General features: G+C 49.1%; 1 protein-coding gene across 1 annotated transcript; it reads right to left on the bottom strand.

Annotated features, from left to right (window-relative positions):
* Window positions 1-344: 344 nt before the first annotated feature.
* On the bottom strand, window positions 345-6,918 carry Gml (glycosylphosphatidylinositol anchored molecule like). The gene is made up of 3 exons (XM_074067000.1): window positions 6,837-6,918; window positions 6,145-6,252; window positions 345-667 (listed from the first exon to the last, which is right to left on the bottom strand). The coding sequence occupies exons 1-3, from the start codon at window positions 6,916-6,918 to the stop codon at window positions 372-374; spliced, it is 486 nt and encodes a 161-aa protein (XP_073923101.1). The 3' UTR covers window positions 345-371.
* Between the last annotated feature and the right edge of the window lie 6,823 nt (window positions 6,919-13,741).

The following is a 13,741-nucleotide window of genomic DNA, read 5'->3' as shown; positions in this document are numbered from 1 at the left end:
CTTTTGACTAAACTACCCAATCTCTGTGTGCAAAAACAACAAAACACACTTGACAAAATTGCACAATGAATATTTAGTCCACCATGTCTGAAGGAGAAAAGATCATTCAAATAACCAGACCACAGACTCGTTCCTGAGGCGTAGCAGGGGAGAAAAGAGCAGATCCAGAGGAGAATCCCCACTATGGGTACCTCAGTATACACGAGGAAACAAACATTCCAGAATGTTTTCAACCAACAACGCTCTTTATTGCTTTCTTACAAAAAGCCAACTGAGGGTTGAGAGATCAGTGTCCCTGGTTCACAACGGAGCAACAAAGCAAAGTGCTCCAAGCACTGGGGGGAGAGGAACAGACCCTCCGAGGAGGACTTTCACAACAGTGTGCTGCTGACCAGGAGGGAGGCGAGGCTCAGGAAAAGCTGAGACTGCCCCAAGCGCATGGTCCCTTCTGGCAGATCTTCCTCAGTGGTGTAATCTGTCAACAAGTCCCTCTCAACATTAGAAGGTCCTCCTGAATTGCAAGTCATACCACTACAACAAAAGGTAAAAAAGAAACTATTCGTTCTCGGGAGTTTTCTTGGGGTTTCAGGAGGCAAGTCCCTTGCATATACAAACGTGCAGTTCCAAGTACAGTTCTTGTAAACGAGTAGCTCACGAGAGTTCAAACCTAGAAAAGAAGAGATGAATATTATTGGTTTCTGATGGTAAACACCAAAGCACATTCAACCATAACTAGGTGTATGCATACACTCTACATTCCCAAATGTTATGTCATTGCCTTAAATTCTTCATGGGGAGACAACTCCATAAGAGCGGCTGACTGCTCCAAGAAAACTTCTTCCAAAGGTGTTTTAACTTATGCTGTCATCTTTACCTCTGCCTCTGTCCCTCCCAACATGGTATCCTGGTGTCATGTAGCTATACAAATGCGATGTCCTGATGCCTTTTTCCCCTAACCATTGCAGAGCTGTATAAATTGAATGGAGACCGTGAATCAGGCTTTCCTAATGTCCCAGAGACTCCACAGCTGTTTAAGAAGAGTGCACATGTTGATGTTACATTTCACTCACTTCCTGCAGCTGGAACCAACTCCAAATAGAAGCTCCTTCTCAGCCCTCTGCCTGGTATCCCAAGCTCCTGCACTAACACACACACATGTCGATGTCCCTTCACACCAACTTCCTTCCCAGCACAGGCTGGATGCCCCCTTTCAAATAGAGTTCCACAAGCAATGTGATGGCCTCACCAGAGGGTCTACGCTCGAGGGCTCACAACTAATGTGATCACCATCACTACTGGCCTGGGTCAACCAGAGCTACCTGGTTGAGGTAGCTCCACCAGAGGTCCACCAGAGACCTCCGTCAAGAATCCCAGATTAAACAGTTTGCACCGGGCGACAATCTCTTCCCCTTGTGGTCTCTAGTGTTTACACAGATCATTTATTCTGAAACTTGCCATAAATGAGTCAGTCATCCGTGGCTCTGGGTCTTGCTGCGTGACCAAATCAAGTCAGTCATTTTCTTTTCTTTTCCATGTAAAGCGTGCACTGAAGCTCAACCTTCTACAGAATAAGGTGCAATCATTAAAAGCTCAATAGGTTTTCACAGTGTGCATGCAACTGTCATCAGATCCAGCCCTAAAATCAGAGCTAGAGCTGTAAGGAAGCCCCAGACTCCTCCTTCTGTTGTTCCACTCAGACACTGCTTTGAGCAGCCAAAGTCAAGAGGGACACGGCTTTCCAGCCCACGTCTTAGTTTTCCCTAGTTTTGAATGGTACAAACAAGAAGTCATGCGTTATGTACGCTACTGGGGGTGGCTCCCGACTGAACACCGTGAGTGGAACACAACCCTATTGCGCCTATTGTATATCCCTCACTCTTACTGAGCTGTACAATCCCATTGGTGACTATGCCAGTCTATATTGATGACATTAAAGTTGTTTCAGGGTTTCCTCTACTCCTAGGAGTCCTCCAATAAATATTCTTGTATTGACTTATGGTGAGCCTGGCTACATGTTTTGTTATGTATGTACATAGGAGAAATGGTGGAATTTTCTTCTGCATATGACAGCTTTAGCCAGTAGTTTAAAATTTTTCCAGATGAGGTTGGATCTGTCTCTACTCCAAAGGATTGTACACTTCAAAACTGTGACAACTTGGTGTGGTCTTGTTGGATATTAGTCAAGTGTTACCATGGTGTGGTTTTAACCTGCATTTTCCTCAAGGAGATGACACCAAGCAACTTTCTTACATCTGTTACTCATTCAAATAGCATTTTCTGGTACATGTCCTTTATGTCTTTTCTTCAAATTTCTGTTGGATGATCTGCTTTTCATTGACTGATCTGTGGGAAGTTCAGTAAATATGACGAGCAATCTTGTGGCAGACACAGGTTTGGAAACGCTTTATTCTCATCTATGGCTAGCATTTTACTTTTTTATTGGTCTCTTAGGAGAAGTTGTGACAATTAATACAATCCAAATTGTCAATTGTATTAGAATGGGAGTAGCACCGTTTGGTTCAGTTCTTAAATTCTTAATTACAGAAAGGACACAAATATGTTCTACATTTTCCTCTAAATGCTCTGTTGGTTCAGCATTTACACTGAGAGCTGCACAGTGCAGGTACTGTAAATGGACACCTAGTGTACACATCACTACCTAACGTCAGCAGCAGCTTCCTCCCTGCACTGTGTGACAGCACCATCGGGGTGTAGAACTCACTACCTGTGCTTGTTCCTCTTCTAATATTACTTTTCCAGTCTTGATACAGTGCAACACTGTCCTCACTAGTCAAACCAAACAAAAGATACTGAGCGTTCAGAGCACCCATCCTGCAGCATCCCCCGCCCTGTAAGACTGCCTTGGCCATTCCGAGCCCTTTATATTTCAATAAATACTCAGAATCAACTTCTCAAAACACAAGCACAGGTGTGTACCCACCCATCCTCCGTCACTCCTGTTGAGATTCTGGTTGGGATTTTATTTACTTGCAGATTAATTTGAGAACAGCTATCTCCTTTTTTCTTTGTTTTTAGTGGTAGTGGGGTTTGAACTCAAAGCCTCACACTTGTTAGGTAGGTGCTCTCCCACTTGAGCTACTCCTCCAGCCTAAGAATAGCTACCTTTATTCTACCTTGTGTCACGACCCACACACATTGTATGTCCTTCCAGGTGTTTCAGTCTTTGATCTCAACAGTTCTTTGGCATTTGCAGTGTTGAAAACTTGCAAAACTTCATTAGATGTCTTTCTACATGCTGATTTTCTGGTACTTTTAAAAATGGTATTGTGGCATAAATTTTACTAGTTGTTTCTTGTGATAATGGAAGAAAACTGGTCCTCTTACATTGTTTTGTAAAATACTTCCTGTCTACACAGTGTCCATGATAAAGCCAGTCATTCTTGGATAAAGTTTGTTGTCTTTGGTGAAGACTAACAGCAGGTCAATTTCTCTACTTCCAATCCCAGTGCATTTAACTCTTTCATTGGCCGAACTGAAGTGAGAGCTTCAATTGCCTGGGGAACACAGGAGGTGGCAAGAGACAGCTTATCTCATTTTTCACCTCGAGACAATTGTATGCCCACCATTCTCGTTTAATTATCATTTCTATCAGATGCAATTTCTTTCTGATAACATATCCCTCTGATGGGTGTATCTGTACACAAACACTTCCTGGAACATGTTTTCTTACCATCTATGGCCACTTCTGCCTTTATGAAGGCAGAACTGGGTGATTTCAACAGTGTCTAGATGGTCTGCAAAGCTGAAATCATTTACTATCTGGTCCTTTCCAGAAAAAGTTCAACAGTACCTCGTCTATAGCCATAGTCAGTTTTGTTTCCTCGTAGCATCCAGAAGCTATGTAGAGAAGCGTTTAAAATGGCAACTTGAGAGTAGATACCGTAATGACCAACAAACTAGCTTAACGTGTAGTAGAAAAAAACTACTTTGAGTTCTTGAAGAATATGACATTTTATAGAATGAAAGCAAAAGATCAGAAGTCAGAAGAGCTCACGTGAATCCAATCTGTATGCACTCTTGTGCAAGTCTGCTACCATTTGAATTCACTAGGATTAAATAACACAACTCATCTAAATCACTTGGTAAATTCTAACGTGCACATAAAATGGTTAAATAAAGTTTACTGTAGTAGTAGTATTACTTTATAAGCTTTAATTGTTATATTTCTAAGACATCCTAGCATATTTCTTAATCATATTTAGTATACAAAACTGTTTTTTAGACCTGAAAATTCTACAGTAATTCAGTCATTGACCTGAACGTTAATTGTCAATGTATAGTTGAAAACACAGGATATTGAGATGAATGTCTCTCATGACCAAGTCAATTAGCTGGGGGGAGGGGGGGTGTCACTTCCTTCTTTCTGTATCTCACAGCATCCAAATACAACTGTGTGATGCAGGTGATGAAACTCATGTAGCTAGCTTTGTTTTCTCCTGAGAATAAATACTGGAAGGCAAAAAATGACAGCTTTGTCTTTTATGACAGTCATAAACTGTCATATTTAAAATCCACTTTCATTCTCTGTTATTTCGAGCATTCACATGTAGATCTTGACACCTTCCTTGTAGTGCTGTCCTGTATTTCCATAAAATATTGCTGTTCACATAAGTAACTGAATTCTGACTTTGCCTGAGTGTGTGCATAAGGATTTCCGTGCAGTGGTTAAATCTATCAATTCACACTATGTTGAAACATTTAAGGATGTCTCTAATACACAATATATTCTTTCTTGTGCACTTGAAAAGTTCTAGGCTACAAAATGTGGCTGATTAATGTTAATGTAAGGACATGTTAGTTCTTAATTTCTTTTTCATTAAGTATTTCATGTGAAGACAAATGAAATCAGGTTCAGTTGTAAGAAGTAATTCAGAGCGCTCCTGTGTACCCTTCTTTCCTTGGTTGCTCCCAATGGTGACCACTGAGGTCATGGCCTTTAAGGGGACAACAGATGTCCCTGTTCCTCCCCCCGTTTTTTTTTTCTTTCTGGCCACAAAGTGAGATGCTTTCCTCCACGACATACTCCTGCCCTGATGTGGAGTCAGAGGCCAAAGTCACGGGTCCAGCTGTTCATGCACAGAAACCACCAAACCTTTCTCATTGTCAGCTGGTATTTCAGGTGTATGTTGCTGTGATGGAAAGAAGATCATCACAATAGAAACCTGTCATTGTATAAGGCCCCAGTGACCTTCCAGAGTGCTAGTCTCTACTTTTACAGGCTTGCAAATCCAACTCTAACAGAGTCATAGAGAGATGCAGATTCCAAGAAGAACACTGCCCAGGCTCCTTCAGGAGCACTCATTTCCAAGTGAAAACAGCCTCTCGAGACGCCCATTAGTGGCTCCCTGTGGGAACACAGCCAGATTTTCAGCCTCCTGCACATGTCCCAAACCTCAGATAATCACAGGGCAATGGCACTCCTTATGATGAAGGAGGAACAATCCGTAGGTCATTCGGCACTGCTCTTGAAACACAGAATGCCACGTGAAGCTGCAAGAGCAACTGCGCATGGGGATTTGGAGGCCACCAGGGGACAGAGCAAGAGTCCTGAGCACGGCCACAGATAAGGCCCCCTCTTGTCCACCAGGGCCTACATGGCTGCCCTCCCTGATTGCTGAAATGGTAATTGGGTCTCTGGCTGGTAAGGCAGTAGGGAGAGGCACATCTCTCAGATACTAGAGGCCGTGGAGTGTGAAGCAGAAACAGACTGATCTCTGGCTTTGTCCTCACCCACTGCTGGTAGGCATCACCTTGAGGGGTTAAGGCATGTTCACTGCTTGTACCTGGCTAGTTGGAAACTCCCTACCCACAGCCACAAACCAAATGGGCAACAGAGTCACTCAGGGTGAACACATATGAATAGGGAGACCCACGGGCCAGTAACATTCCCGCCCCTGAACACATCATGGGCTCATGGACTGCCTGCCCTATCTTGCAGATACCTGGCCGACAATCTGATGCACACTGTCCCATCAGTGGTTGAGCCCCTTGTCTGTGAACATGCCCCCAGTTTGAAGATAACAGAAGGGTAATAGCAGGGCTGGCTGCAGAGACACAATGGTCATTCCCCTTCAAGTTGCTCAGGTGGGGTGATAAACCCCCAAATGTCAAAAGGATACTTACGGATGGCGATTGTCATACAGCGCCTAATTTCATACACACACGTCCTTAAAGTCTCACAGCCGAAGTTGTTTATGGACGAACACTCATGGCATTTCAGATTGAAGGTCCCTGTGGAAGAAAAAGAAGCACTGTAGTTTGGCTCTAACATCCCTTTTCACCCATTAGCAGCCCACTCCACCCTCCTCTGACAGCTGGCCCCACCTTCCACCCAAGGACTTCCCTAAGCCCTTAAAGCTCAGTCCTGGGTGTAGTGCAATTTTCTGCAAGACTAACTCCCAGGACAAGAGCCAGGCCTACCATGGAGCTCTCCTGCTCTCAGAGGAAGCCTCAAGATCACCCTCAGGCAGCCATGTGTGGGACTGCTGAGCTCTGCAGAGCACGCCCAGCCTCCCAGATAGGCAGGTTACACCTGAGAGGCCTGCATCCTCCTGGATTTGCCTGGACACAACTACTCCTGCTGTTCCTGTGGGGAAGTGCCACTTCCAGACTCTCCCTCAGGTCTAGTCAGCTGCTCTGTGAGTGAAGCCTCCTTCTCCCTGACCCTCTTCCCTGCTCATGAACACCCCCCAACTGCCCTGACAATGTACACCCCAGCTGGCGCAGATGACCCAAATTCCAGAGGAATGACCCTGGTTAGCCCCAGCTGAATTCACATCCCCCCATAAACGTGAGTGTCTTGAGATCACACTCACAAGATTTTTGAAGAGGATTGCTGCTGTTGGTTTCCACGTGCGGGAACCCCACAACAAGGAGTAAGGCGAAGGGGAGCATCATTTCCTGCAAGAATGGGGAACCTGAAAATTAGGAGAGCCACAACTCATCAGGGAGGGCAAGGGCTCCTTTCTGCAGCTACCTGCTCCCACCATCCTTTCTCCCACCCTGCCCACGGGCCCTCCTCTACAGAGAAATGGAATCTTTCTAAATTATCATGGATATTCCTAGAACAGAAAGAAAATATTTCAAAGGAGGGGGAGAGGAGGGAGGAGGAGAAGAGGGAGAAGGAGAGGAGGGAGGAGGAGAGGAGGGGGAGAGGAGAGGAGGGGGAGAGGAGAGGAGGGGGAGAGGAGAGGAGGGGGAGAGGAGAGGAGGGGGAGAGGAGAGGAGGGGGAGAGGAGAGGAGGGGGAGAGGAGAGGAGGGGGAGAGGAGAGGAGGGGGAGAGGAGAGGTGGGGAAGAGGAGAGGAGAGGACAGGAGAGGAGAGGAGAGGACAGGAGAGGAGGGGAGAGGGGAGAGGAGGGGAGAGGAAAGAGGAGGGGAGAGGGGAGGGAGGAGGAGAGGAGAGGAGGGGAGGAGGAGGAGAGGAGAGGAGGGGGAGAGGAGAGGAGAGGAGAGGACGGGAGAGGAGAGGAGAGGACGGGAGAGGAGGGGAGAGGAAAGAGGAGGGGAGAGGGGAGGGAGGAGGAGAGGAGAGGAGAGGAGGGGAGGAGGAGGAGGGGGAGAGGAGAGGAGGGAGAGAGGAGGGGAGGGGGAGAGGAGGGGGAGGGGGAGAGGAGAGGAGGGGGAGAGGAGGGGAGGGGGAGGGGGGAGAGGAGGGGAGGGGAGAGAGGAGGGAGGGGGAGAGGAGGGGAGGGGGAGAGGAGGGGAGGGGGAGAGGAGGGGAGGGGGAGGGGGGAGAGGAGGGGAGGGGAGGGAGGGGGAGAGAGGAGGGAGGGGGAGGGAAGAGAGGGGGAGGGGAGGGAGGGGGGAGAGAGGAGGAGGAGGGGAGGGGAGGGGAAGGAGGAGAGAGGAGAGAAGAGGAGAACAGAGGAGGAGGAAAGGAGGAGAGGAGAAGAGGAAAGGAGGGGAGGAGAGGAGGGGAGGGGGAGAGGAGGGGAGGGGGAGAGGAGAGGAGGGGGAGAGGAGGGGAGGGGGAGAGGAGGGGAGGGGGAGAGGAGGGAGGGGGAGAGGAGAGGAGGGGAGAGGAGAGGAGGGGGAGAGGGGAGGGAGGGGGAGGGGAGGGAGGGGGAGGGGAGGGAGGGGGGAGAGAGGAGGAGGAGGGGAGGGGAGGGGAAGGAGGAGAGAGGAGAGAAGAGGAGAACAGAGGAGGAGGAAAGGAGGAGAGGAGAAGAGGAAAGGAGGGGAGGAGAGGAGGGGAGGGGGAGAGGAGAGGAGGGGGAGAGGAGAGGAGGGGGAGAGGAGAGGAGGGGGAGAGGAGAGGAGGGGGAGAGGAGAGGAGGGGGAGAGGAGGGGAGGGGGAGAGGAGGGGAGGGGGAGAGGAGAGGAGGGGGAGAGGAGAGGAGGGGGAGAGGAGAGGAGGGGGAGAGGAGAGGAGGGGGAGAGGAGAGGAGGGGGAGAGGGGAGGGAGGGGGAGGGGAGGGAGGGGGGAGAGAGGAGGAGGAGGGGAGGGGAGGGGAAGGAGGAGAGAGGAGAGAAGAGGAGAACAGAGGAGGAGGAAAGGAGGAGAGGAGAAGAGGAAAGGAGGGGAGGAGAGGAGGGGAGGGGGAGAGGAGAGGAGGGGGAGAGGAGAGGAGGGGGAGAGGAGAGGAGGGGGAGAGGAGGGGAGGGGGAGAGGAGGGGAGGGGGAGAGGAGGGGAGGGGGAGAGGAGGGGAGGGGGAGAGGAGAGGAGGGGGAGAGGAGAGGAGGGGGAGAGGGGAGGGAGGGGGAGGGGAGGGAGGGGGGAGAGAGGAGGAGGAGGGGAGGGGAGGGGAAGGAGGAGAGAGGAGAGAAGAGGAGAACAGAGGAGGAGGAAAGGAGGGGAGGAGAGGAGGGGAGGGGAGGACGGCGGGGAGGGACGGAAGGAGCCCATGCCCGGCCATGCTCAGCAGGCCGCACAGAGCACTATGGGCACTGGAACCGCTGCCCCGCCCCCCCCAACCTGCTGGAGTCCCTGCTACTGGAACCTTCCCTGGGGCCAGGAGACTGGGTCACCATTCTAGAACCTTCCATGGGTCGGAAGGCCTCGACCACCTTCTGGATCCTTTCCCTGGGGCCAGAAGCTCGCGTCCCCCTTCCAAGCACCGTCCCTCAGGGTTAGGGGCCCGCGTCCCCGCCTGGCACCTTCAACTGGGCTTAGGGACCTGGGTTCCCCTGCCAGTCACCGTCCCTTAGGGGTCACGGCCCGTGTCCCCGCCTGGCACCTTAGCACCAGGACAGCCTCCAGCCCGGTCCCTGGCTGCTCAGGAGCAGCTCCGAGTCTTCCGCGGCCCTGCACAGAACGTTCTAGAAGTCAGCCCTCAACCCAGGCCGGCCGTCTTCCGGAGCACCATGCCCCGCCCCGCCCCCAGTGGCTCCTCCCCTCCCCGGCCCCGCCCCTCCCCGGCCCCGCCCCTCCCGGCCCCGCCCCTCCCAGCCCCGCCCCTCCCGGCCCCGCCCCTAGGGCGCTCCCCTTCCAGCCCCTCCCTTCAGGAAGCATCAGGCTCCCACCGTCCAGCATGCCGAGTTTCCATTACTATGCGTGACAGGGCATCCCAGGGAGGTGACAGAAAAGCCTGACCATATCCAGGAGTAGGGACGAAGGTTCCCCTACTCCATGCGTTCTTATAGCAGGACGTGACATCCTGTGGACTGCATGGTCAGAGGCCTCAGGGGAACATTTGGTGTTTTTTTGGATTTTTTTGGATTTTTTTGCAGTACCAGGATTTGAACTCAGGCCATCAGCAGTCCAGCTTGCCAGGCGGATGCTCTACCACTTAAACCACACCTCTAGCCCTTTTTGCTGGGCCTGAGACAAGATCCTCCTTTTATGCCTCCTGTGTAGTTGGGATTACGGCTACACCACCACGTCCAGCTTATTGTTGTTGAGATGGGGCCATCTCACTTTTACTTGGGATGTCTTTGCACCATGATTCTCTCTGCTTCACAAATTCTGGGATTAATCATGAGCTATCTGTCATGCCCAGTGCTTTTCTGTGCTTGGGGACCCATCACATACAGACACCCAGGGCCAGGGTATTCCTAAAAAGAGGATGTCAGGTCCCCACGTGTGTCATTGGTACACAGAAATCTGCTTCTTGCAGAACAAAGGAGTCAGCGTGAGAGAATTATTTCTCACTGCATGAGGAATGTTCCTGGTTACATTGATGCAGGACCTCTCAGAGAATCCCATAGTCAGGTCTGGGCTCTGAAATGAAGCTGGGCCTGCCAGCCACAGTCTGTTCTCCAACAATGTGCTTGGCATGGCAGCACCCAGCACTGCAGGGGCTGAGGTTTGAGTGTGGGTGTCCCTCCACATTTGCTGGATTTGAAGTCCACCCCAGGTGATGCTGTTAGGAGGTGGAGCCCTTCGGAGGCAGTTAGGCCATGAGGGCCCACTCTGGGATGTGAGATTATTGTCTTGTTACAAAGGGTTTTGAGGGGGTGAGTTGAGCCCTCTTTCCCTTGTGCCATGTGAAGACACTGAGGCGGTGTCATCTATGAGGAATGGGCCCTCACCAGACGCCAAGCTTGCCTGGACTTCCAACTTCTACAACTGTGAGAAATAAATTTCTCTTGTTTATAAATTTCCCACTCTTTGTATTGGGTGCTAGCAGTCCAAATGGACTGAGACACTGCTTGAAAACACACACTTCTACTTACCTTGAATACTGACACCAAGAGCACATAGGGAAGAAATTTGAGTTTTGATCACTGACAAGCACTAATCTCACCACATCCTAAGAGGCTGACAGGAAAGTGGACAAAAGATGAGGAGATGAATGAAGATATCACAAAAATATCCACTAGAGCCGGGCCCCGGTGGCTCATGCCTGTAATCCTAGCTACTCAGGAGGCAGAGATCAGGAGGATTGCCATTCAAAGCCAGCCTAGACAAAGAGTTCACGAGACCATATCTCGAAAAAAACTTTCACAAAAAAGGACTGGGGGAGTGGATCAAGGTGAAGACCCTGATTTGAAGCCCCAGTACCACACACACACACACAACAACACACAAATCCACTAGAAAGAAAAACACTTATGCAGTCTCACTCATACGCCAAAAATGCCAATTAAAAAGTACACCAGGCCCTATTTGCACCTCTCAGACTGGAGAAAATTCAAGGGTTAAATAAGAATGTGCTTTTTTTTTTTTTCTGGCTAAGGCATCAGAACAGGCTTTCACCTCTCAACTACACCTGCACAGAATTTCACACTGGCCAGATGTAGCAACCGGACAGCATCCATATAAATTGCACATACAAATAACCTTTGACCATCTCTCTCACTGCGGGGGAGCTGCCCTTGCAGAATACCTGTGTATGTACTGAGTGACTTTATGGACAATTGTAGTGCTGGTAGAATATAAAAAGCCTGGAAACAGCACAGGTGTTCATTAAAGGAGACTGTTTAAATTCACCGTGCTACATCCAGGCCATAGGATCTTGCCATTGAAAAGACAAGTAGAAGAACTAGCGCACACTGTCCGTGTGCTAACGGGACACCTCCACTGAATGTGGAAGGAAGGAAGCATGGTGGACAGAAAGGAGGGAGAGTTAGAAGATGTGCCAAGGCCAGCCTGTGTCCTATCAGAGAGTTCCCTGAGAAGGGCATAATGATGCCACTCTGCAGCAGGTAGGGTCCCCCAGGTACATTAAACCTGTTCAGCTGTAGCTCCTGCAGCCAGATGTGGCTTGCATTCCCCTTACCTACTCCGACAACCAAGGCCATGACACCTGTCCCAAAATGCAGAGAGGAAGATGAGTGCAGTGGCCATATCTAGGCATGCTTCTGAGGTCTCCCCGGCCGCTGAGTCCCACATGGCTAGGGACTTGGTAAGGCCCAGGGAATTTGGGAAGGCTACATAGGTCCACCAGAACTTGGGGTCTGGCCAGCTATGAGGGCAGTCCTTTCATTTTGTTCTTGAAGGGCCTCAGCTTTGTTTAACTGAGCGAGCCTTCATTTCTCTTCCTTTTTTAAAGTCAGGTTTGCTGACCATAGTAGTTGTATCAGCTTTCTGTCAGTATGAGAAATACCTGAGACCATCAACTTATTCGGAGAAAGGTTTCAGAAGTTCTGGTCCATGATCCAGTCTTAATGGCCCATTCTGCTAGGCCTGGGCAAGGCGGTGCATCGGGCCAGGAGTGTGTGGTGGAGCAAAACCAACTCCACAGCCAGGAAGTGAAAGAGAAAAAGAGGAAGAGGCTCAGTCCCAGCATCGACCTCAAGGGCGCACCTCCCACGAGGTCCCACCTCCTTATGCTCACCACCTCCCACCAATGTCAGCCTGGGGAGCAAGCCTTTCCCACCCAGAGCTGGGGGGACACCTAAGATCCCAATGATAGCAGCATTCTTACTTGAGAATTCTAATTTCAGCTTTTTAGTCCACCGCCTTCCAGTTGGCATGGCTTCTGTTGGGCAAGCCAATGATTATTTTATGGAGATTCCTTTGTATATGGAAAGTTGCTTTTCTCTTACTGTTTTGAAGATTCTCTTTGACTTTTGATGGTTTCACTACAGCGTGTCTATGGTGGGGATCCGTCCGGAATTCATTCAACTTGTTTGTCTATCCCTTTCTTACTTTGAATTACCAAAACTATCAGCCATTGTATCTTCAAGGAATCTCTGCTCTTTTCTCTCCCTTCTCTTTCTGAGAACTGCTTGGTGTATACTGGCCCATGAGACAGTGTCCCCTAAAGTCCCTTAGGCTCTGCTCACTTGTCATCATTCTTTTCTCTTTTTCTCCTCTGATCAACAATTTCAAGAGACTTTTTGCCTCCTTTGATTCTTTTACCTGATTTCTTCTGCTGTTTCACCCTGTGGTGGTTAATCTTGATTATTGATTTGATTGGATCATGAAACATATGAGATAGTAGAGTCCACCTCTGCATGTGTCTGTGAGGGATCTTGAAAGGTGATTAGATCAGGAGGCTCTGAGATAATCAACGGTTTAATCCATGGATGGATTCACAATTTGAACAGACTGTTGGGAAGCGTTGGAACTGTGGAAGACGGGGCCTGGCTTCAGGAAGTAGGTCACTGGGAGCGTGTCCCTGTGGTCTGGGTCTTGCTCTGGCCCCTTCATGTCACTGTTGGTCTCTGCTTCCTGTCTGACATGGTTTGAGTGCTCCACACAGTCTCCCTCCTTTGACCAACATAAATCTTCCTTTCCTTTGGTTGTTTCTGTCAGGTATTTGGACACGGTGATGATAAAATGAACTAATATGATCCCTTTAGTGAACTTTCCAGTGAAGTTATTATATAGTCCAGCTCCAGAATTTGTTTGGTCACCTGTATAAATAATTTCTATCACATTGTTCATGTTCTTTTGTTCATTACTTATTTTCCTCACTTTGTTCAGCTTTCTAAGTTGTCTCCCCACATAGAGTGTGTTTAAGACAGTTTTAAATTTAATATCAGATCAATCAAAATCCTGAATTTCTTTGAGATTAGTTACTGGAGATTGTTTTTGTTTTGGAAGGACTGTGCTTCCTCGTAAAAGGAGTGAAAGACCTGGTATGAGGAGCTCTCATGAGTGATCATGATTAGTTGAAAATGCAAAGTACTGGGGTCTGTTTCCTTTTTGTAGATTAGAATGTCAGACTATTTCCCAATTCTCCAACCTGTTTCACTGAGGTTGAAAATAGTGAAATTTACAGGGTTACAGGCATCAAATATGCAGCTGGGGGTTGCTTCCATTTTTTGTAAAAGAGTGGCAATTTTATGTGAGGTGTGGACCTCCCCTTTTAAACAAGTTATCCTCCT

This window comes from Castor canadensis, chromosome 3 (assembly GCF_047511655.1).
Source record: "Castor canadensis chromosome 3, mCasCan1.hap1v2, whole genome shotgun sequence".
Classification (NCBI taxonomy): domain Eukaryota; kingdom Metazoa; phylum Chordata; class Mammalia; order Rodentia; family Castoridae; genus Castor; species Castor canadensis.
This window is presented reverse-complemented; position numbering and strand designations above follow the sequence as displayed.

Excerpts from the sequence above, each read along its gene's own strand:
- Gml (XM_074067000.1), bottom strand. The coding sequence starts at position 6,918 with ATGATGCTCCCCTTCGCCTTACTCCTTGTTGTGGGGTTCCCGCACGTG. Across the intron at positions 6,253-6,836 it reads CAATCCTCTTCAAAAATCTT|GGACCTTCAATCTGAAATGC; the intron begins GTGAGTGTGATC and ends TTTCTTCCACAG. Across the intron at positions 668-6,144 it reads CTGTATGACAATCGCCATCC|GTTTGAACTCTCGTGAGCTA; the intron begins GTAAGTATCCTT and ends CTTCTTTTCTAG.